Source organism: Tetrao urogallus (assembly GCF_951394365.1).
Source record: "Tetrao urogallus genome assembly, chromosome: 5".
Taxonomy (NCBI): domain Eukaryota; kingdom Metazoa; phylum Chordata; class Aves; order Galliformes; family Phasianidae; genus Tetrao; species Tetrao urogallus.
The window spans coordinates 45958843-45981768 of record NC_136818.1 but is presented as its reverse complement, the minus strand read 5'-3'; the positions used below and the strand labels follow the sequence as shown (position 1 = coordinate 45981768).

Below are 22926 nucleotides of genomic sequence, written 5' to 3'. Positions count from 1 at the left end.
TGAGGCGAGGGTACGGCGCCATGTTGGAGGCGGGCGGAAGTGCGCGCGTAGCGCTGGCAGATTGAAGATTTCGGTGCGGTTAAATTCGCTTTGTCCCTTTTCTCCCCCCGATCAGCCCCCTCTAGTCGTAATCCGTTAAAAAGGGAGAGGCGAATGGTAAGGAGCAGGAAGTGCAGGTTGCTCTGTGAGGGAACGTCCTGCCCGTCAGTTGTAGAGCCGCGTGCTAGCGGTAGGGGCGCCCGCAGCGCCGGGAAACGTCGCACGTGAAGCAGATCCAGCATCTTCCTGGGAAACGTGCAGAGCAAAAGGAGATGGGGCTAAAATACACGTACCACTAGGCCCAAGGGGACTACTTATAAAGGGGAACTAGAGAAGGTCCTAGAAATAGAAATGAGGTTACCTACAGTAGGTATGTAGAGGTTTGAGGGGTATGTAGGAGGTAAGGTGAAAGATAAGGTTTGAAAAAGACACACGTAACAACAAAACAAACAAACGAGCCTCTAATGCATATATTGAATGCTGAGACTAGAGCTTAAAGTGAGCTCTGGGACTTTGAGAGTAAAGGGTGTGGGGGGAAGTCACAGGTGAGGCTGATCAGAACGGCTGTGGCCTGTTACTGTATGGGGGGGGAAAACTGATAAAACATTTAATTCAGCTGCTGTATAGTGCTGTGGCTTTAAATTAGCTATTTCTCTTTTTCACTAAAAGCTTTCTTGTCTGTAAGCTTCGAAGTATTTGCTAATAAATGGAATGTTCTATTTTATTCCTTTTGCTTTGCTCTGGGGACTTTTTTTGTTGTTCTCTTGATAGAAAGTCTACTGAGCGTAAGTGGGAGAGAGCTCTTTACTGAGAGTCCTAAGTTAGGGCTGCTAGCATTGAACAAGTAGGAGTAAGGGAGTAACATTAATGCTCTTGATGGTTCTCTTGGCCTGTTCTTTGTAAGGCTGCTTAGGTACTACTGTGCCTAACTGTATGGGAGTCCTGTCCCTCTCATGTGCTTAGGTGGTGTTCGTTGTATGCAGGAAGGTCTCACTTGTTGCTTTCATTTTCTGGAAGGTCTCATGCTTGTGCTGGGGGGGAAAGAAAGCACCTTATGTAGTGGCAGATACTACTGTAAATTAATCTAAGCACTTAGTACTTAGTACTAAGGTACTGTTGTGCAGTTAGAGACAAAGGCAATTCTATTTTACTGTTAAATAATTGCATTTTGTTTTCAGATTCTTATCTGCCCTTATACGTGGGATTGATCAAATGTGAGGTGCAGAAAGGAAGCTATTTCCAGGAACCATTATTTCTCCTGATTTTCATTTATTTGAGACTGTCAAATGCAGCTGCAAGGCCCATCTGCAAAGCTCAGCACAGGTTATGTGCCTCCTTTTACATCAGTAAGGAAGAGGTGCATCTATTGCTGATAAATCCTTTTTATTTGAGGTTCTGCTATCTTAAGTGATTCTGCTGTGATAAGCCAGGGAAATTAATGGCTGTGTTAAGCAACGTGAAGCCAAAAAGCTAAAAAAGCTAAAAGTTTGGATAGGTAAGGTGTGGCTAAATTTTCTTCTTTTGGCTTTAAAGAATTTCAAAGCATCTTATGCAGTAAGATCTCTAAAGATTCTGAGATTTTACTGCATAAAAGGGAGGCAAGAGAAAATCTTTCCCATGTTACAGATGTAGGGAGTTACGTGTATTTGTCTGCTTTGAGGATCAGAGCCTGTCCTGTCTCCCTATCAGACAAATCAAATTGCCCTTAACATCAGCAAACTGGTTTTGAGCAACAGCTTTAGCAATTAAACCTACTACATGATCTGACCTCTGTGGTGAATTTTGTGGGACAGATTTTGGAGCAAGGAAAAGCAAGTGACATATCTTCGTGTCAAGTGCTGCTTTAGTCAGTGTCGGAATTGTGCTGGTAGATAAAAAAGGAATTGTAGAACTGGAAGCAGAAGGTCATTGGGTTATTACCCATAGGGGAACTGGAGGTAGAAACAGAAAACGTGATGAATGCTCTTGAAGTCCACGGGAAAATGGTCCTTACACTGCAGGGTGGGTTAAGTAGTGCTATTCCTGTGAGGAAGGTGCAGATCATGCTGATTTCTAATGAAGAACTGACTCAGCAAGGCTCAGGTTTTCCTCGAATTAAAGTGGTGAAATTTGTTTTTCTTTGCATGAGCTGCTGTGCTGGAGCTGCAGTCTTAACTGAGGACCGAGAGCCTGACTTGCAGAGAGACAACCTGGCTCTTCCTCAGTAGGACAGTAAGGCATTTCTTTTACTTTTTCCCAACCCACGACTTCTTTTTCCATGCATTGAAGTGAGACTGACATGTTTTGGTTCCAAGTGTGTGTAAAGCATTCTGTTGTAATTTTTCAGGAGGAGGTTGTTGTGAAGTTTGCTGCAACAGAGCACTGACAGTTACTTTGGGGAGGCACATTAATTTTATTTTAGAGGCTAAAAGGATTTCCTGTGTTTTACACTGAATAAATCAAATAGCATCCCAGGTGACACTGATACAGGCAGAGAAATCCCATGGATTCTCGTTAAGCAAGAAGATGATATTGCTAGCTGCTTATATGATGCTGCAAAGCTCTAAAGGGAGAAATAATTTAAAACTTGTTTCAAAGAGCACGTTTAAATCCTAATCTGACAACAGAGATGATTTTGAGATTTTTTTCACTTTTTATTCTGAGATTAAACAGATTTACAAGAGAAATAGCAGTAACTGTGGAATAATAATTATGAAGTCGTATATATACTAATTCATCTATTCTTTCTCATATCTGTTTCTGAATATATGAGTATTATTCCATTATATCAAAAAATTAGAAGAAAATAGCTTCCAACTGGCAGATTTTTGTCCCTTATAAATGTAGATTCTGTAGCTGCAAATTTTTCCAGCACCCAGGTCTTTATTCTATTGTACATACTCGGAATTCAATTGGGGAAGTGCTGACTTCTTCTCTGCATGCCTTCACTTTCTCCTTAGGATGTACCCTCAGGATTTTTTTGTTTGTCCTAATAATTATTGTAGGAGAAAACTGCCAGTTTTTGGAAGGCAAGCCGTAGTATGTAGTTATTTTGCAAGCTTAGAGTAAGTTTTAGGCAAAGAAAGGTTTGGAGGTATCTGGAGAGTTTAGTTACGTTTGGAGATTGAATGGATAAGCAGGAAACAGACTCGGTTCTTGCTGTGTGTGACTAGCTAACTGCTGTGCTCTGCTGTCAGTGCTCATGGCAGTGAGCTGCATGCACAGTGTGCCCCACGTGAGTGACTTTTTCTTCACTGGGAAACCAGGCTGTAGGGCAGTCGGTGTTTGCTTTACCAAAGTGCAATGATGAAGACTTCACTGGTTCCCAGTAAAGAAATGTATTTCTGAATACATAAATATATACATATATATACAAATGTGTTGTATGTATTTTTTTTTTCATCCAAGTTTGCAAGGGAATCACCTGAAATAATTATTTGAGCAGAATCTATTGGTTTGTCCTAAGTGACAAACTAAATTGAGCCCTATTTTCTGAGCTCCAGCAGAACCTTTGGAACCTTTCTGCTGCTCTCAGTATGAGCGCAGTCATCTGGACGCTGGTGAATCTAAGGGCACCAAGGCGTGTCCTCTCTGATTCTTGTGTTTTCCACCTTTCCTGGCTGACAGCTGTGATTTTAACCACTGTACTCCTTGTTATTACCGTTTCATGTTCACCTGCTCTCTTTCCACTGTATTGGACTCTTCTGTTCCCATCCCTCCAGCCAGTGCTAAGCCCTGCGGAGCCGGAGCAGCTTTAGCTGGAAGGAGGAACGGAGACAGTTCGAGGGAATCCCAGAGAAGATATAAGTGGTCATCCTAAACGCTCGCTTTTAGGTAGCTCCGCGGCACGTGGGTTTTAAAAGCGCTGGAAAGCGAAAACGAGCAGTGCTAGAGCAGGAAGGAGCGGCCGGGGCTCAGCCTGTGCGCTGTTAGTACGAGCGAGAACCTGCCGTCGCGGTAAGCCCGAGGGCGCCGCCGTCGGGGCCGGAGCTCCGCTCGGAGCGGCCCCAGGGGCGGTGCTGGCCGGCGGCGGGGCGGGCGGGGGGCGGGCTGCGGAGCGGGTCTCCGGACGGGCCGAGGAAGTGACCGCGGGACGGACGCCGCGGTGCGCCGCCGCCAGCCCCGGACCATGACGGCCTACGGTAAGTGCCGCGGCCGCTCCGTGGGGACCGGGGGGAAGCGCCGGGGGTCGGTCGGGGACGGTGCGGGAAGCGCCGGCCGCCGCTGAACGGGGCGGTAGAGGAGCGCGGAGCTGCCCCGGCCGCAGCCCGCCCCGCAGGTAGGGCGGTGCAGCCGGCCGGCGGGAGGGGAAGAGGAAAGGAGAGTGCCTCCCGGAGCGCCGCGCTCGCTCGGAGGCAGCTAACAAAAGGCGATGGTCACCGCGATTTCTACCCCGTCTTGCTCTGCTTGTCTTGTCGCTGGCAGAGCTGTGCTACTGAGGGAGAGTGTTCGGCCGAGTAACCTTGCCCTGCCGCGCACCGGTCGCCTCGGTGGTCCGCCGCGATGTTCTGTAGCAAGGCAGCTCTTCCTAAATATCGCCTTATTCCCCACCATTTGCACGCTCCCTCTTCGGGGTACGATTTTGCTGCCTTTTGCCACAGTGGCACCGGTCACAAGGTGCGCTGGGTTGCCGTCCGTCTTCGCTGACATGTGCGGACAAAACTGATTAAAGTACACCGGCAAACTCCAGAGGTAGATGAGGTTAACCCGAATTGTGTAAGTTCACTAGTGCCCACTCTGCAAGTTCCCCCTTTGCGGGGAAGTGTGTGCGTCCTCTCTAAAAAAGGGAAAATGTGCCGTTCTCAGAGAGTGAAGTAACGGCAGCGTTTCACTGACGCGTATCTCCTTGTGATGTAAAATCAGCTACACGGGAACCTCTGGAGACTTGTGGGCAAAACTACCTTTCTCCTTAAAGAGAGGTGGTTTCACAAAGACTCCTAAAAGTAGAACGGCTGTAAATTCACCTATCATAATGCAAATCTCATGTGAAGGAAAAAAATGTATCTAGTTCGGTTCTGTTTCCACTTGCTTGTTTGCAGCACATTGAAGTGGAAGATTTCTATTCTGGTCAAAGTGAGAGGTGTCGATAGCCTGTTAATAATTATTGCATGTGATCACTGTTGCTTTGTCATGCATTCCAGCTAGGCGAAGAATGCATTTCCTCATACATGACTTAAATACACACATTGTAGACACCAGATATGAAAGTTACTTCTTTCTGTGGCACACCAGCAGCTTCTAACATCCCTTGGAAGATCTCTCATTTAAGAATTTGATTTTTAAGGCATCTCAGGTGGAGTTTAATTGATATCATAGGGATTTTTTTCATAGGAAATGCATCCTCCTGTATCAAGGAATTGGCTGCTGCTGTTTTCTTTTATCTTCTATACACATATATGCCAAAGCAAATTGATGATAATGTAGATAAGAGACTACGTAGCGCTTCTTCATTTTGTCAGAATTTGAGGCAGACTTGATCTAGCAGATGAAAATCAACTTACTTGACACAACATTCTGTCTTTTAAGACAGTGGAAAAGATTTGTCTAAGTTTTTTATAGTCTGTGGTTGGTCTATGGACCCTGAGAAGGCATGGACTACGTAGAAGGGGGGTACAAAAAAGCTGTGTACTGTTAGATCTTAAATTTGCTTTAGGAGGCAGACAAGTGCAACGGAAAACTATTTACGGTCTGTGAATCAAAATGGTTAAACATTTTGGCTTGTGAAGTGAAGCAGTGGTTGATTGAGCCTATCAGATTCAGAAGTGTGAAGTAGTAAGTGGGCAGATGTGATCTTACCCAGCTCTGATCCGCTGACTTCCTGCAGTAAGCTTTAGCCATTTCAGTGCTAATCAGAATCTTCCAGTGCTGCCGTGAACTGCTATTTCATGTTTGTTCCAAACTTAAGAGATTGTCACCTCCCTACTCCTGACCATGATCCGAAGAGGATTCATTCTCAAAGAGAGGCCGTGAAAAGCCATGATACAGTCTATCCTTTAGGACGCTTTTATTCTCTTGCCACTGGCTGTCTTAGATTCTGACTGATAGAATTTATCCCTTTTTATTTCATGTGTGGTTCAAGAAGCAGGGAAGGCTTTTTATCTTGTTCTTTGTCTATGCCACTCAGTTTGTGGGACTTCAGCCTCACTTAGAGATCTTAGGTAATTCTAGAGTGATAGATCATAACCTCATCAGCTTTATATCATTACTGTTGTAATGAAATATACAGCTAAGCATCGAAGAGGGAGTTACAGCTGGAAAGGAGTGCAGAGGTTATATTTTGTCATTGCAAACTGCAGCAGAATTATACTTGGATGATTTTCTATGAAATAAATAATCAAGCATGCCCTGCAGTATTATTGTTAATATAGGTGACATTTGCTAAGCAAAAATCATTTTCCTACTCTAAACTTAGGAATGCATGAACAAGATATTGCTGATATTCAAACAAGATTGCACTTTGCGTGAAAGATTTCTGGAACAGTTGACTGACACAAATCTTTCCTTGTCTTGCTAATGCCCATCCTGTTCATAACTTTCTTACTTGAACTGAAGGCTTCCTTATGTTTATTTTTGCAAAATCAGGCTGTTGAAAGAACTACCAAAGCATATGAGGTCAGGATTGAAAGACATGCTTGGTGTTCACCTAGGGTTTCCTTGTATGTACAATAGGAAGGATTTACATTGTGCTTTGAAGTGTGCTCTGCAGGTTCTTTTTGTAAATGATGTATGAAGAACTCCTCTATAAATACGTTCTGTATTTCCTGCATTGCACTTTCCCCTGAGGACTAGCAGTAGTTGGTGCTGCGAAGGAAGGTATTTAATCAGATGAAAATACCATAATCTGGGAAAGTGAGTCTTATCATCTGTTATTTATTTACTTACTTACTTACTTAGAAAGAAAGGGGTGTTGTAATTGAAAACACATCTAGGTTTTCCCATCTGCTGACTTAAGCTTAGTGAGCTAGCTCTTTGGGACTCACTTCCACTGTTTTTGCTTATGAACTGGAAAATTGCCTTAGCTCTTAGCATGGAGTCAGTAATTTCATTTTACTCTTCTCCTTTTAAAGGCCACTGGTAGTTTATCTGAAGCATGTGCAAAAAGGGTACAGGATGGAGGCAAAAGAGCTTGGGAAGAGCTGGCACAGCTCTGTTGAGAGGAGCAGCGTGCCAGCTAGAGGATCCATGCTTTTCCTAAACTTCCTTGGTGAAGTTTGTTCCTATGTTGCACTTTGCTCTGGGTGGTGATTTCCTGGGATATAAATGCCATCTTGGGAGCTTGCAGAGGGTCTGTCAAGCTTGCATATTTGCTGTTTCTTATAGGGAAGGAAGGCTTCTCACTGTGCCCCAGTGATCAGTATTTACAATTAATGGCTTCCCAACTGCACCCACCCCCATGTGCTGGGTTCTTGCTGGCGTGAAAGCTTTTTTCTTTTTTCTTTTTAATTATTATTTTACTGGATCCACTTTGGAGGATGTTCAATTTTGATTTAATTTTAATAAGATGACTGCAAAAGTGCAGTCTTCAATTTTAGTAAGCTCACTCTTTGCAGATGCTCTTCTTGGCATGCTGAATTTTAAACATTGCCTTCTACTTTAATTAGCAAAATCTGCCTTTGTTTGCTTGCTTCTGAATGGAGGTAGGTTAGAAATGCTGGTGATTTTAAGTTAAACTGCAATTAGAAGATAGTTTGCTCGTAACATTTGAAATATTCAGCATTGAAATTTGCAATGGGGTCAAAGCCATAATATGCAAATTTGAGTATATTTCTTCTTAGAAGAATGGAAGAATTAAACTTTGACATCAGCATTTTGGGGGGATTTATAGATAAAGCTATAGATAAAGCAGCCTTCAGTCTGCATGTGACCTTCACAGCAAACTGGAAGCAGATTGAGAAGTGCCTTTAGTCCAGAATACAGAAATGCGAGGAGTCGTTAGGAGATGTCTCTAGAGAGATGCTGAATAAGCCAACTGTGAGCTTATTTCAGGCTGTGTTATAGCCACCACTTATTGTACTAGTTCCTTCCTTCTGAGGAGGTGGGGTTTTTTCATGCCAAACAGGTCAGGAAACCTTTTCATGACAGTTTTGGGGCTCCAATGCAAGCTTACAAAGCCTCTGAAACCTGGATGGTAGGACTGTGCTGCATGCCCTGGTGCTGCTGTACCCTTTGGTTGCACACATACTTTGCAGACCGTTTGCTTTCTGCTGCAATGACAGCAAAAGTGTCTAAAACCATGGAAGCTGTCATGACTTCCTGTGAGCACTGAGATCTCATTTAAATGAAGGCCTGTCTTATCTTTGGTGTGCTGTGCTGAGTGTATGCTCCACTTGAGTATGTGATGGTCTACGGTTGTGTCGCAAAACCTCCTGTTTGCCTGAAATGATTCTGATTCTCACCCTCAGGTGATATCTCATTTTCATGCTATTACTTTTTTCTTTTCTTTTCCCTATTGGCGTGCTTTAAGTCTGAAAATTTCCTCATGCGGCTTGTTTCACTTGAAACTACAGGAGAAATTCCCTTCGCTAGAGAAGGTTTTTGAAAACGAAAAAAATGACTTAAATTACAGTGGAGTCAATTCCGAAGGAATTCAAGCACCCTTAGCATCGCTTACTTTGGATATCACTATCATGCATTTAAAGTGCTTTAGAGATACTCAGATGAATCGCAGGGTGACAGTTCTGTTGATCGTTTTGCTGTAAAACTGTGGGTCCATTCTTGCTGTGTGTTTAATCCTCTTCCCCGCTATGATCTTGCACTTCTACAGGAACCCATGGGGGATATGATGTGCTGATTCTGTATGCGAGTGACGCTGCTGAGTGGTGTCAGTACCTCCAGAACCTCTTCCTCTCTACTCGGCACATCCGAAAGCATCAGATTCAGAGCTACCAGCTGGAAGGAGAGTCTGCCATCTCTAACCAAGAGCTGGACATTTTCAGCAGAAGTCGGAGCATCGTTATTTTGCTATCTGCTGAGCTGGTGCAGAGCTTTTATTTCCCTCCTGTCCTGCAAAGCCTTCAGGAAGCTTTATGGCCCCCACAGAAAGTAGTCAAGCTGTTCTGTGGTGTTACAGATTGTGATGACTATTTGACCTTTTTCAAGGACTGGTATCAGTGGCAAGAACTCTCATATGATGATGAGCCCGATGCTTACCTAGAAGCTGTCAGGAAGGCTATTTCAGAAGGTAAGGTTGTGATTGTGGAGGTGGGCTTTGTGATCAGCAACTGGAGGCAGGATATTTGTGGTATTGTTCATCCTTATTTTAACGCTTGTAACATGTTTTTCTGAAACCAAAAACTAAAGTAAATTGGACAACCATTGTAAACTAGACAGTTCTGCAAGCTGCTCTTCCTGTGCCTGGTCAATTGGTTCCTAATTCAGGAAAGATCACCTGTGATTCACAGAGAATGTCTGAACTTGTGGATTGTGTTTTTAATTTTGAATGCAAATGGAAAATTACAAACTTAGCATCTTTAAATTTCTGCCTGTAAATATTGTACCCTGGAGTTTATTGATCCCAATCAAGAGAAAATTATCTTTTTCTTCAGACCTTCTGTTACACCAGAGTCAAAACAATGTTACTTAATGTGAATTCTCTAGCAATCAGGTTGAAGTCAGAGGGCAAACCATTCTGGCAGAAGATGAGTTTGTTGTTACCCATTATGGAATGTCACAAAGTAGTTGGGTGGTTTTTAAAGCTATCAGTGCAATTCAAATATCAGAGTGTTCTCCAAATACTCTGAAAATGATCACCTCATAATACACAGAGAAGCATTGCTAGCAGAGAAATGTTTACAGATGGAGACTAGGGATGGAGTTCTAGTCAAATCTGAACTTTCCTAAACTCTGGAGTAGTTTTTGGTATTCCTTTCTCACAGTATCTGTAGAAATGAAAGTGGAGAGCTCCAGGGAGTCCAGTATTGGTTAGGATGTTGTATAATCAAGATGCTATAATTGCAATATAGTTGTTTAATTGACAGATATCAAGATGTTGTAATCGCAATATAATCGAGAGAAACAAGCAAGGTAGACAATGATCACAAAGAGAATAAGCGGAAGAGCTTACCCTTCGGCTGAGCTCACCAGAAGACACCAGGAGAGGGGATCTCCAGAAGAGATCCTTCCCCTCTGGTAGCCAGCTCTTAAATAGGTCTAGGAGGGGTGGAGCCTGGCTCCACCCCTTCCGGCAGCACAGGTGAATTGTCTTCACCTGTGCTCCTCTGGCTGACTCATGGCTCGCCTCAGGTGATTAATCAGAGGTTCAGGCCGCGACTCAGCAGTTCCCATACAGATGTTTTTATGACACTGCCACAATGAGTGTTCCTGTCATCCTTAACAGGATTGGAATTCCATGACTGCATCTTGGATTAGGATTTATCTGTATTTAGTGGCATGAATCAAAAAAATGATGTCTTCTGATACATCTGCTGCTGTGTGTCTCCTTGATCTTTCACCTTACAGAATTAGGTGCCCTGGGACCAGTTGTATTGCTGGAGAGCTAATGCTGTACCGCTGAGGCTCCAAAGTGTGAGCAGACTCTCATTCCTGCAGCTCTAACTGCAGTGATCCTTCAAAATGTTGCTGCTGTCTCTTTGCCTTTCTGTATTTTCTTTGCCTGCTATTATATTTTCACCTCCAGCAGATCTCTTACTGTGGTCATCTGATCTCATTTTGGCACTTGGGAGGTTTCAGAAGCTGCAGATTGGATGGGAGATGTCTGTGCCATGATTATGATTTCTGCTTGATCTTCAGAGGCTGTTTGGATATTCCGAAAAGAGGCATTATGCTAAAATAACAAGAGGAATAGTTATGATGACAAACTTGTTGCAGTAAAAATAAATGTTGACAGTCATGGTCTTTGCCAGAACGAGTCCCCTGAAAAAACTTGGCTTAGAGGTTGTGTGAAGATGACGTTCTCAGGTGAATAGGTCACAACAGATGTTTCCTAGTACCAGTCTGTATCCCTCTTTCAAATAACCCTGAACTGTGCTGGTTTTCTGATAGATAACCTAGACCTAATGTAGGCAGGCTCCTTTCTGTGGCCTGAACGAAGACAGAAAACAGTGGCTGAATTTTTATACTCTTAATACATTTAGTGTCTGGTCTGTATGTTTTAATTTACTTTTCATATGTGCCTTTCACACTTAGGTAAATATAAGCAATATCTCTCTGGATTATGTATGTTAGTTAACTTGTAATTACTACGGAATAGCTGTTAACAGAGAACTGTTGGAGTGAAAGTGTGAAGGGATACTGACTGAAATCTCTTCCCAGAGCCAGCTCTCACCAGCCTCTTCCATTCCTTTAGCTGGAAGACTTCTTCTCCAGAGGTGTGACCTCTGTTGAAAGTTAGCATGTGCTTTAGTTACATGTAAATTGTGTTTTTAGAGAGAGATTATGCTTTGGATTTCTGTAGTTGTTCCTAAGTAACAAAAATAATGCAGGTTATTTTCTCTGTATGAAAAAAAGGAAGGAGCATACATAGACCTTATACTAGCTTTAGTATATCTGGAAAATATTTGACCATGAAAAAGATGAGATGATATTTGCTATGGAGTCTTCTGCAGCATTTTCCAAGTAGTTTGGTACGTGAAAAGTCAGAATTTCTGGACTTGCTGGTACAGAAGCCCTACCTGAAGCAAGCTGCCTACTGCATACCAGTTGGGTGATGTCCAACAGTTTGATTATGCACATTAGAGTGGTTACCAAGACAAACAGCCTCCTGTCACTGACTCCTATAAAGGAAGAATCTACTTCAGATGGGCTGGATTTGTGGCTGAAGCACTTGGATGAACATATCTCGTTCTGCCACAGGGATGAGGTTTCACACCCTGTGATTCTACAAACAAAGCTTTTGTGAATAGCCTCAAATGCAAATATATCCTCTGGAGAAAAGACAACACCAGGTGTTGCCTTTTGGGGTGAAACTGCAAAAACTTTCTTCTTGGTACTAAAAATAAATCAGTGTCTTCCTTCTAGTTTGTCTGTAGCTAATGCAGACATGAGAGGCTTGAAGTAAGAGTGTAACAGCTCTCTCTCCCATAGAGAAACGCAACATGTGCTCTGCTTCCACTATTTCACTTTTAAGTTTTTAGACAAGGCCTTGGAAGTCAGGATGCCTCAGTTCAGTCCATTTTCTGCAGCAGACTGTGTATTTTTCCCAAGAAAAGTATCTCTCTACTCCTACAGCACTTAGCAAGGAAAGTTTATGACCATGTTTGAAACAATTTATCTGGGTGTCTACCTCTGGAAATATTTATTTCCATAGGCTGAGTTCAGTTTCTTAGCAGCTCTACCCTGAATGAGAGGAGCACAGGACTCAGTGGGAACAAATACCTCTCTAGAATCCCTATATTGGCCCTTTTTAGGTTATTTTGTTGCCTGCAGTGCAGCTGTTATACTGTGGTTTGTTTAGGGCATCATGGGAACATGACACCTGCAGACATCACACACTGAAAGCTATTTTAATTTTTATTAGTTTAGTAGAACGCCAGAAATGAGGAAGTGTTCGTCTGGCCTTGTTGAGAACAAACAGTGTGTTGACACTGATGTTTGCTGCTTGGTAGGAAGGGCAGTTTTTACTCTAATTTCTCAATTGAGGCAAACTACGGAGGCCAAGAAGGTTTCTGTTTGCAAGCGGTTCTGTTTGTGTTTCTCGGGCTGTGTACAAACTGTGCTGAGGACGTGAAAATGCTTTGGATGGCGCTGTACAAGTCAGCTTGGTTCTGACGGGATGTAATCCCAAACTGGGTGTGATGACCAGCCTACTACTTAAGGCTTAAGCCATTGTGTCCAGCTGGAAGCTTGCTGTTGGAGCCACTGATCTTCCTCTTCCTCCCATGGTGGCATAACACAACTTACATCTGCTTTGTGTTGTTAAGATTTATCCAGTTCATTCCAGCCCCTACCTTTTTTTTTTTTTTTTTCCCCCCCCCAAATGCCTGGCTTTACAAGTCTGTTTCCAAAATGTTTGCTAATTAGTCAGTGGCCTTGAACTTTTGTATGAGAGCAAACTCTTGCAGGTAAAATGCCAGGGAAGCCAACAGCTGCCTGAAATTGTTAAGGTGATGACCAGACAAAACAGCAGTTAGAAGTCAGGCTGTTGACAGACAAGTGCAGCCTTGACTGAACATAGTACTCATGCAATGAGGTGGATGAGAAAGAAATATCAGTGCTAGCAAACTTCTTGCAAAACAAAAGGATCAGAAGTGACTGTTAGGAACCGTGTGACATACCTGGAAGGAGATGCAAAAAAAAAAAACCAGTCTCACGGTTGGAATTTCATCTGTGTCAGTCAGAATCATGGGGTAGAGATGCCTGTGATATTTTCAACTTGTGGTTGTTGTAGCAGAAGCCTTTTTGGCTGTGATGGTTTTGTTCTTTTGTCATGACTGTGAAAAACCTAACTCACAGAAACTATTTGCCTGCCAAAGGACTTGTGGAAAGAAGAAACACTATAAATGGCTTAATTTATCTGCTGGGAGGGAAATGGTGTAACAGAAACCACACAAGCTATTATCATTCTCTCTCCTGTACATGACAAGGAATTGAATTAACTTCCTGGTTTTCTTCTTGCTCTGGTGAAAAAGCATGAATGAAAGTTGGGAACATAGCATGGAATATTGATGTTGGAAGGGACCTTTTGAGACTGTACAGGCCAACCTCTCTGTTCAAATATAGCCAGATAAATCATGTTGCCCAGGACCATGTGCAGTCAGGTTTTGAATATCTCTGCAGAAGAAGACTTTGAATCTTCTCTGGACAGTACTGGGAAGAGTCTTATTCTTCTTTCATTCCCTTTCATCAGGTGCACACTGATAAGATACCTCCTGACTCTTCTCTTCTACAGGCTGGAGAGTACATCTCTGATAGCCTGTATCTATTTCACAGCAAGCACAATGAAATCCAGTGTTATCTGATTCGTTACCCTCTTGCTTTAACTATCTGCAGGAATGACAAAGCGAATATCACAACATCCGTAGCTTTTGAGGATAAATTTGTACACTTTCCCTTCTTTCCTACCTCTTCCCCCTTTAAAAATATTAATTCACGTTGAATGCTTTTAAAGGCAACTTTTCATTAGAAACCACAAAAGCCACTGCCAGTAACAGCTGCACACTAGCACAAGGACAGTGGTGATCCTGAGATACCTCATACAGCAATTACTGAATAGTAGGTGCTCTCTGTTGTACTGTGGAGCTGATACCTCCTTCTGACAGTAGCAGCTGTTAAGCTGTGTCTGCTTCTGGATGTCAGTACTTCTCTCAGGACCCCTCTGTCAGCCTCACACAGAGACTTGCAGGTAAGACAGTGGGCAAAGGGTGCTATAAACTGGGAATTGCAACCTCCCTTCCTCTCTACAGGTTCATTCTGCTCTGTATGGGGACAGACGCCTACAAGAAATGGCGTACTGAGATTTCCAGTGTTCACCGAGCTTGCTGTTGCATGTGGGGGCAGAGCTAAACCCAGCAGCTGTAACAGCTGCTCCCAGTGCTGCTTGACTTATTTCATAAGGCTTGGCCATTGAGCCTTGTTCCTAGGAAAGCTGGATGTGAAAGGGGATTCTGGTAGGAAGAGACTTGACATCACCAAATAGTTCATGGGGAAGTTTTGCCACCCTCTTAAAGGACTAATCCTAGATACAAAGCTGCCAGAAAGAGCTGTTTTCTCACAGGGGATTACCTTTAACATTTATTTCTGCTGGCCTTCTGGAGTGGCCTTGTATACCAAAGGTAACAATATTACCTGTTTTATTGCAGTCTTTCCTCCATTCCTTGATCCTTTTTTTCCCCCTCTTTGAAGGGGAAATATTAAGTGCATTTTTAAAGCTGTGTTTTTCTCTGCTGAATTGTTTTGAAATAGAGGATATGCTTCCTTGACCCTGCTCTTTGAAGAGGAACAGGTGCTGCATTAGTCAGTCCTCTGAATGCAGTGAGGGTCTGCTTCGCTCTTATGGGAGCTGGGCTGCCCAACTGGTTCTCAGCCTGCCAAGGAAAGGAAACTGTGATATCGATGCACAGGAGTTAAGGTTGAGAGAACATAAATTCACATGCCCTTCTTTGCAGCTGTTGGTGTAGCAATAAATGACTGATGTTGGAAGCACGTATTTCAGAGAGTGGTTTAAAGCAACTAGAAATTTTAAATAAGCCCTCAAGAGATGTTGAGAGAAATGCATCAATGTTCTTACCCGTTTGTGGCAAAGAGGGCCAAGTAGTTGAAACAGCCTTCCCAATTAAAAGATGGGAGTGTTGTTTGTATCAAAGGTGCTTCATAAACTCCTGGCTTATATACATTAACAGCAGTGCTTCTCAGCTTGTCTTCTACAATGGTAGGAGATTCAAACAGGGCTGATTTACATAGGTGCATATCAGCTTTCTGGACTGAAGCAATGAAATGATAGTGCAGAACTTTTCAAGTACAGAAACTGGTGTGGTTAGGAAGCATCAGGCTATAATAGACTCCATGCACATTGCAAATGCTAACCATGTTTCTCTGTATTTTTAATCTCCCTGTGGGTTGCCTCAAGGTGATGGCTAAGGTTAATTTTAAATATCCTCAGTGTGAACTGCAAGGCTTTAAAACATGCTTAAAATAAAAGCCCAGCCCTATCGCTGATGGTCTCTTCCAAGTTGAGACAGCTGAAGTAGTTTCTGCAAAAACTTTGCAAATGTTTGTGGTCAGAAAGAGATACTGAACCGATCGGGTTTGAAGAGATGTGTGGGGCAGACTTCAGGTTGTCTCAAAGACCTCTGTTGTGCATTTGGAGAGTTGTATAGCTTCTAGGTTTGCATTTTGCAAGGTTCTGGTGGATCCAGCATCACCACAGAAAACTTTGGAAGTATTTTTAAAAAATGACTGAAGGATACCAGTGGGTCTTCAGCATCTCAGGGAGAGGTTCCATCGGTCGCAGAGCTGACGGTTACTGTCTTTGCAGTATTCAGGAGCGAGATGTATAGAAGTTCTTTCACATCCTGAAGGTCAGGGGCTGGCTGCTCAGTCTGAACTCCCACTTCTCAAATGCTCAGGCAAAGATCCTTGGCTTGCATCTTGCTGACACAGCCAAATACATTCCTTTCTGCTGGCTTTGTTGTGTGGGCTGCAATTTCTGGTGGAAATAAAGACAAGAAAGGGAAGCAAGAGTTGGGAGGAGGGCGTAATGAGTGCAATTGTATTTTAAAACTTCTGTAGCTTTTACTTTTGTGAACATCTGTCCTCCAGACAAGTGCAGAAGTTATTTTTTCATCTTAACATACTTGCTAAGCCATGATTACTGTCTGAAGCAAGACATACATTTGAGCCAAAGCAATGTTTTCTGGACAAATGACACTGCTGTAAGGGAAGTTTTTTACTCATGCTTTATTAGGCAATAGAAGATGACACTTCTTTTCCACAACTGTAAAAGGTCACCTGAGGATTTCTAATAGCAGAACTTCACACACTGACTCAAAAAAAAAAAAAAAAAAAAATTACAAAAAAAAATTTGAGGGGTCTCTGCTGGGAAAGTGTCTTTCTGTTACTGGGAAACTTGCTGGTTTCAGGCTGTATGCATTCCTTGCACATTGCATCTCTAGGAATTCCTGTGATCTCAGATCCATCCAGTCCTTCACTTTCAAGGTCCCACTTTCAGCTCAAGGCTGCTAATGAATGAACAGCGCTCTAAGTTTGTAAAACTAAAACAGTGTTTTGCACACAATCCTGAATTGCAATCTGCTATTTATGATATGATGGGATTACTGAGTGCTATCTTGTCATCCTGGGGAAACTGTTAAGTTTCTGTGAATCTCCCCTGTTCTTAGATCTTTGTGAACGTGTTCTTGGTACAACCTGCAGTTACAGAGAAGTACTTTCCTGAGCAACTGAAGAAGAGGAGGCTGCAAACCAATCCTGAGCTACTTGCTGTTGTCATCTGCAGTCAAGGCAGAGAAGGCTGAGAAGTGTTGCTAGGGCAAATGAAGTCGTAGGCAGTTTCCCAACTGTTCCTTCTGAGGCACTGGATCCAAGAGAAGAATTCCAGCGACATGTTGATGCAGTTCCTAATTCCATCTTTTGCTGATGGAAAAGAATTCCTATAACGGGCTCTTAGCTGTGTTTTTGCATATCAGGGAATGCCCCTGATGATATGTGATTGGTTGTGTGCATCAGTCTGGTCACATTTGCTTTGCTGCTGACAGTGCTTTGTCAGTCTCAGCTGTCTGAGATATCACTAAGTGCCAGGAAACCTTCTGACTTTCTCCATCTGGACATGGGATTTGATTCTGGCATTTGGAAAGAGAAGTAATCAACTTTATGTCTACAGTACAATAGAATCAAGGTTGGGACCATAATGTAAACCCACAATTTTCTAATTGGTGCTGTATGCTGGTGAACAATTAAAAGCAGAGCTTAGCAGAAACAGCTGACTGGAAGTTACTGCTTCCATTTTCCCCTAAACTGGAGAAAGGTTCCTTTTATACCACAGGTTGTCTTTCTGTTCTGTACTGATTCTCTGCCTGCTTGGGGTTTTCATTTTATTACTTTTTTCTAGACTGTCATTATTCTTCTTATTTTCTTTTCTGTGTCCTCTCCACTTTTCTGGCTTTTGAGGCTTTACTTTCTTAACCTCACTGTTTCCAGGTCTTCATGCCAGATTTCCTGTTCCTGCAACCCAGGTGTGGGGTATGGTATTTGCTGGCCATTTTCTTGTTCTTACTTTCTGGCATTTACATGAGTGATGTGGAGTTGTCCTTGACATTGTGAACAACTTTTAGTTTTTCATTTTTCAATTTTTCATTTCAAAGATTAAATTAAAAAATAACCTGCGAGCAACATTTAGGAATATTGAGACAGGAAAAGTGAATAGATTGATTCACTTGGTTTATAAATTAATGAAGGTCACAAAAGCCTCTTGCACTCAGACATTTTTCTCTGTTCAGCTGCATGTTCATAGATCTATAGTAATATAAAAGAAAACTCATTCTTCAAGACAGGATGAAGTATGCTTTATAGAGAAATTATGGAGTAATGTGTCTTTTTTGAGTATTAAAGATGTGTGTTGTCTCAGTAAGTCATAAAGGTAAACACAGCCATACCTTCTGGCTTCTCACAGTTTGCTGAAGCGCCAGTCCTGACCTGCTGAGATGTTGTGTCCTTAGTAAGAAAACAACTTCCCCAAGTGATATGCACACACTTGCTCAAGCAAATCTTGGCCTGATAAAACACAGCTTGTTTTCTTAATGGAGATTCAGAACTATGATTACAAATAAAATGTGACTGCTTTCTTTGTAGAACAGAGAATCTGGCTTTAGGTGTTCTACATGTAGATTTAAGCAGCAAGCTTCTTGCAAATGCTGCTGGAATTGCTTGGGTAGCCCTAATGTGCTTGTTCCTATTTGGAAGAGGAATTTGGCCAGCTGCAAGTCTTGGCTGATAGCAGGAGCTTTTGTTTTGCTCTGAGTGTTGGGAGGTGAAAGCCTAAGATCTCATGAAAACTCCTCGGCTCTGCTGGTGAGCTGGTGGATGGGTGAGATGGGAAGTATTTGCAGATGCTGACGAGGGGCAGTCTGCTCACACAGAAGCTGTAGGGACAAGTTGTTGCTCAGCTTGCGATGTATCTGGATGACAGAGTGCTCACAGGGAGCAGATTGCTGACTCCAGCCAAGTGTTCACGTGTCCTGCAGTGTCACAGCTGACTTCTGAGAAACCACAGATGTCAGCTCCATGCAGACACTCACAGCTTCGCCAGGAGGAAATGGATGACAGAGCGAGCTGCGTGCTGCCTTCAGCAAATATCAAAATAACTGGCTGATTCGTGTTGGTCTCTAAGAGCTGCTAAATGGCCTGAGATGAAGCATGTGGCCATACCCGCATTTCCCGGGGTTTTCCTGGGTGAGAGTGTTGGAGTGTTGGTGGCCCAGCAGGGCAGCAGCCTGCGTGCAGAGCAATGCAGGACAGAGGGGCCTGTGTGGGGTGTGCAGTGCTGTGCTGCCGCTTCCTGCCGGGGGGCACGCTCTTCGAAGGGAAATGTGGTTGGGTTTCTTGGACCGCATCTCCTCCCCTGCTGTTCTCATGAGTGTTTCAGCGACTGTCAGGCGTGGCCTGAAGTAGCTTTCATTTAAAGGGGAATAGAAAGGGCTTCCAGTGAAGGCAGAACTGTCAGTAACCATGAGCTATTGACCTATGGCAGCTGTTCATGGAGGAGCTCGATTCAGGTAATCTTATAACTTTCTAACGCCTCTGATCTCCTCAGTGATGGCCTGTCGAGCCTTGCTACTGTGACAAAGATATCACTGCTGAATCAATCCGCTGATTGGAGTATCCTCAATCTTGGTCTTCAGTCAGCCTGTTGATTATCATCAGTCAAGTATCCTATTAAGTGGAAAGTCTGATTAACAATGCGTCGCTTTAGAGCGTGGATACTTGTGAATGTAATAGGATGATATCCTGATGCTTGCATGTTCACAGAATTGTGTGAATGTGCAGTGTGCAAGACAACAATAGCATCACTCTGATACTTATAGGGAAAGTTTATAATTCACAATTTCAGAATTTTCTAAATGAAGAAACAGATGAATAGTTAATACCAGAAACTGCAGTGCTTGTTCCATCAGCTGTTAATGCAGTTACTGATTAACAGTGTTTCTTCCCATATTACCTAACAGCCCTGTTCTTACATATGACCTCCAGGCACTCAATTCTGTTACAGAAATGCGGAAGCGCGAGGTGAAATCCAGCAATGCCAGAACTTCTTAAAAGCTCAAGCGCAGACTCCTGCAGTTGTCCTTTCTCTGCTAATTTCTCACCAGTATTAAATAATGTCATTACAGCAAAGAGGCCTGGAGACTTGTTCTCTCCTTGCTCCTCCCTTATCCCTGCTTACTGTAGATACAGCTGAGATCTACAGCTGTAGGTTTTATTTCTTCTGAAATTGACCATACGTTGGGCAAGTGAGGTACAGGTTACCATTCTATTGGCTCCATGTTAAGGTGTGGGGAATTATGCGTAGGGTCAGGATCTCAGCAAGTGTCAGCTTGCACTTTTGGTTGACGAATATTAATGTTTAGCTATGATTTGGTTATTGCTGGTTCTGTTATCTGTGATGAATTTAGTCTTTTTGATTTAGTCATATTGGAAAAAACCAAGAGATTAGAGACTTAGTTCTAGTAACAGTTGCCTCTACTCCAAAAGGGCGTGCTGTCTTGCTCTGCATATGCCAAACATCTGATGTGATAGCTATCGTGTAAAGGAAGGATGTGGGACTACTTCTTTGATTTCCTTCTATGTCACTGGGCTGCCCAGCATTCTCTGATTGGAGCAGTCCACCTTTCCCCAGAACAAAGATTCCCAAAAGTGGGGTCTGGCTGATGACTTCAGACAGTATCCATTATAATACTGAGTTAAGGGATTTATAACCTCAGTCTGTAATTTTCTGCAATGCTTAGTACTGCAGTCTGAAAAATCCAAAAGACCTTTAGTGTCTAGCCTTGTCCCAGCAGTTTCTTTGTGGCCAAATCTAAAAATCTGTTTTGATGCAGTTTTAAAATGTCTGCCTTATCTACACATACTGTTCTAGGTTTAAGAAATACTGATATTTGTAGTGATACCTTACTTGAACTTTAGAGCTGTAGAGTTTCACCTCTTCTCTTTTTACAGAAAACATTAAAGCAATAGTGTGGTTGTACTCACGTGAGTACTTGCCATGTGAAGCACTCACAAGCATGAAGTTGTGTACTGTTCTTTGTGACAAAACCTTCAGCTGAATAATTTGCTACACTTGCATGGTTTAAAGCTGGTCTCCTGAAAGCACAATTGCATCTGCATGAATTCATAGAGTCCTATTCAAATGTAGAAATTACAAAAAGTGTCAATCAAGAGATTAAAAATTAGGTTTTAAAAATCTTTTTAATAAGTAGATACAGACTTTGTATTTCCCTTCTGTAGCTGGGAAAAGTATTTCCTGGCAGGGATGTGAGAATTCTCAGCTATTTTAATTCCTGCTTCTCTTGCTACTTTTTTTTTTTTCTTTCTTGTGTTATCAATATGTTTGCCCATCCATCAGTATAAATATGTGCTGTTTCTGGGAGGCCGGAGTGAGAACATTGCTTTGTATGTGCAGATTGTAGGGTTACAGATATTTACTTCTCTTGGCTCAGTTTGGGCAGAGTACTGTGATTCTTACGCAAAAAGGATGTTTTTGGTGTTTCAGATTCACTCTTGTATTCACCCTCTTGCTTGAGGATCAGGATCCTTTCAGACTACTGCCTTATGTTTTGCTTATAGACACAGTAGTGTGTTCTGGAGTTGGAGCAAGTAGGATCCAGATAACTAAGGATACTGCTGATATGAAATAAAAGTAGGTTTCCTTCATTGACTTCGGGAGAGTAGGACTTCAAAGGCTTTTGCCCATTCTACAATGCACTCAGAGAGTGGCAGGAGTCAGATGAGTCCATTTGCTGATCTTTCTTATATGACATACTGACGTACTGGTTTTCCTATCTAACGTGAGAAAGAAACTGTCCATCTCATGAGGGAGTGTTTTTTTTTTTGTTGGTTTTGTTTTTTGTTTTTTGTTTTTTTTCTTCATAAGCCTTTGCAGTGCTACTTCAGCACTTTTTTGTCTTTTTGAATTTTCCCCAGCTGTCCCCTTAGGGGAACAAATGAGGAAACTGTAGTTTCTCTTTCTTAAACTAGATCCCCTTTTCTAAATTTTGCTTTGAAAAGTGTATCAAGTTCTCCCCCACTTCTGTGCTTGCTTCTCAGGGCTGATGTGTGTATATCCATGAATTTCAGAAAATTGAAATAATTTAATGGGACTCTCTATGCTTTATTTTAGACTCAGGCTGCGACTCTGTAACTGATACAGAAACAGAAGACGAGAAAAACTCAGTTTACTCCTGCCAACTTGCCATGAATGAAGAGCAAGAATCATCCAAGAACGTTGGGGAGCATCTGGTGGTGCAGCCTGATCACATACGCTGTGGGGTACCGTATGGCCATTTCCTGGGCTATGTTCTTGTATGCTAGTGCAACGTGTTATGTTCTCCACAGTACAGAGTTTTACAACCTGGGATGTAGTCCCTAATTCATTTTTTGTTCCCTGTCTTCTCAGGCTCCCTCAGTGTCTCTGCTTTATAAGCTTGGTTTCCTAGGCCAGGAATAGCTTGGTAATGTGCAGTGTCACTTACTGATGGATAGTCTCACTGATGTGGCTGCATGTCCTCTGTCTTATGAAGCAAGTTCACACTCTTAACTCTTCATCTTCCATTCTGGTGAGATTTAGTGCAGACAAGTGGAGTAAGGTGGTGAGCCAATTAACTCCAGCACCTGGATGCAATCTATCATGGAAGTTCTGGTGCTTGTCCTGCAAATGACTCCAAAGAGCTTGGAGCTTAGCTTCCTATTTGAAAAACAGCTTTTTTTACTCTGAGGTCCTTTCAGATGGAAAACACTAATACCATGGACCCGGAGAGTGGGGTAAGGCACAAATGGCTTCACCTCCTCTGCGGTGTACTTTTCAGTCACTGTGGCTGGGCTTCCATTGCATGGCTTTGTGATGTGGGGTAAGAGTGTAGGAGGGACTGGTTGTCAGAGGAAACTTCAGCTAACAATTTAGCAAAGCTTCACAGCAGTGTTACTGCTGCTTTACATTGCTTCCTCCTCTATCCCCCTACCAGGGGCAGACTCATGCTTCAGTGCACTGAAACTAAACTCAATGTTTTTCCCTTGTCCCGTGAGTTGGCAAAACATCTGGATCTTAGTGTTTTTTCTTAAAGCACCAATTAAAGCATGAATTTAGGGAACCTCTGCTTTTACTTAGAATCTGACCTTCATGCTTTCAGGGAAACTTCTAAAGGAATGACATCTCAAATTTGGTAGCAACAGCCTGTGTCATGTCTTAGTAAAAAATTTTGAATGCTATACCCTGAGATAAGACCA

At 42.7% G+C, this 22926-nt stretch overlaps 1 protein-coding gene across 1 annotated transcript in view; it reads left to right on the top strand.

The window, feature by feature from the left end:
• Window positions 1-4147: 4147 nt before the first annotated feature.
• The window catches only part of PIK3AP1 (phosphoinositide-3-kinase adaptor protein 1), a gene marked incomplete at both ends in the record, with an annotated part of 38621 nt that continues 19842 nt past the window's right edge, over window positions 4148-22926 (top strand). Inside the window, 3 exons of the mRNA XM_079535897.1 lie at window positions 4148-4160; window positions 8783-9199; window positions 21824-21972. Of these exons, the coding sequence (XP_079392023.1) occupies window positions 4148-4160; window positions 8783-9199; window positions 21824-21972 (579 nt within the window). The remainder of the gene's footprint in view (window positions 4161-8782; window positions 9200-21823; window positions 21973-22926) is intronic.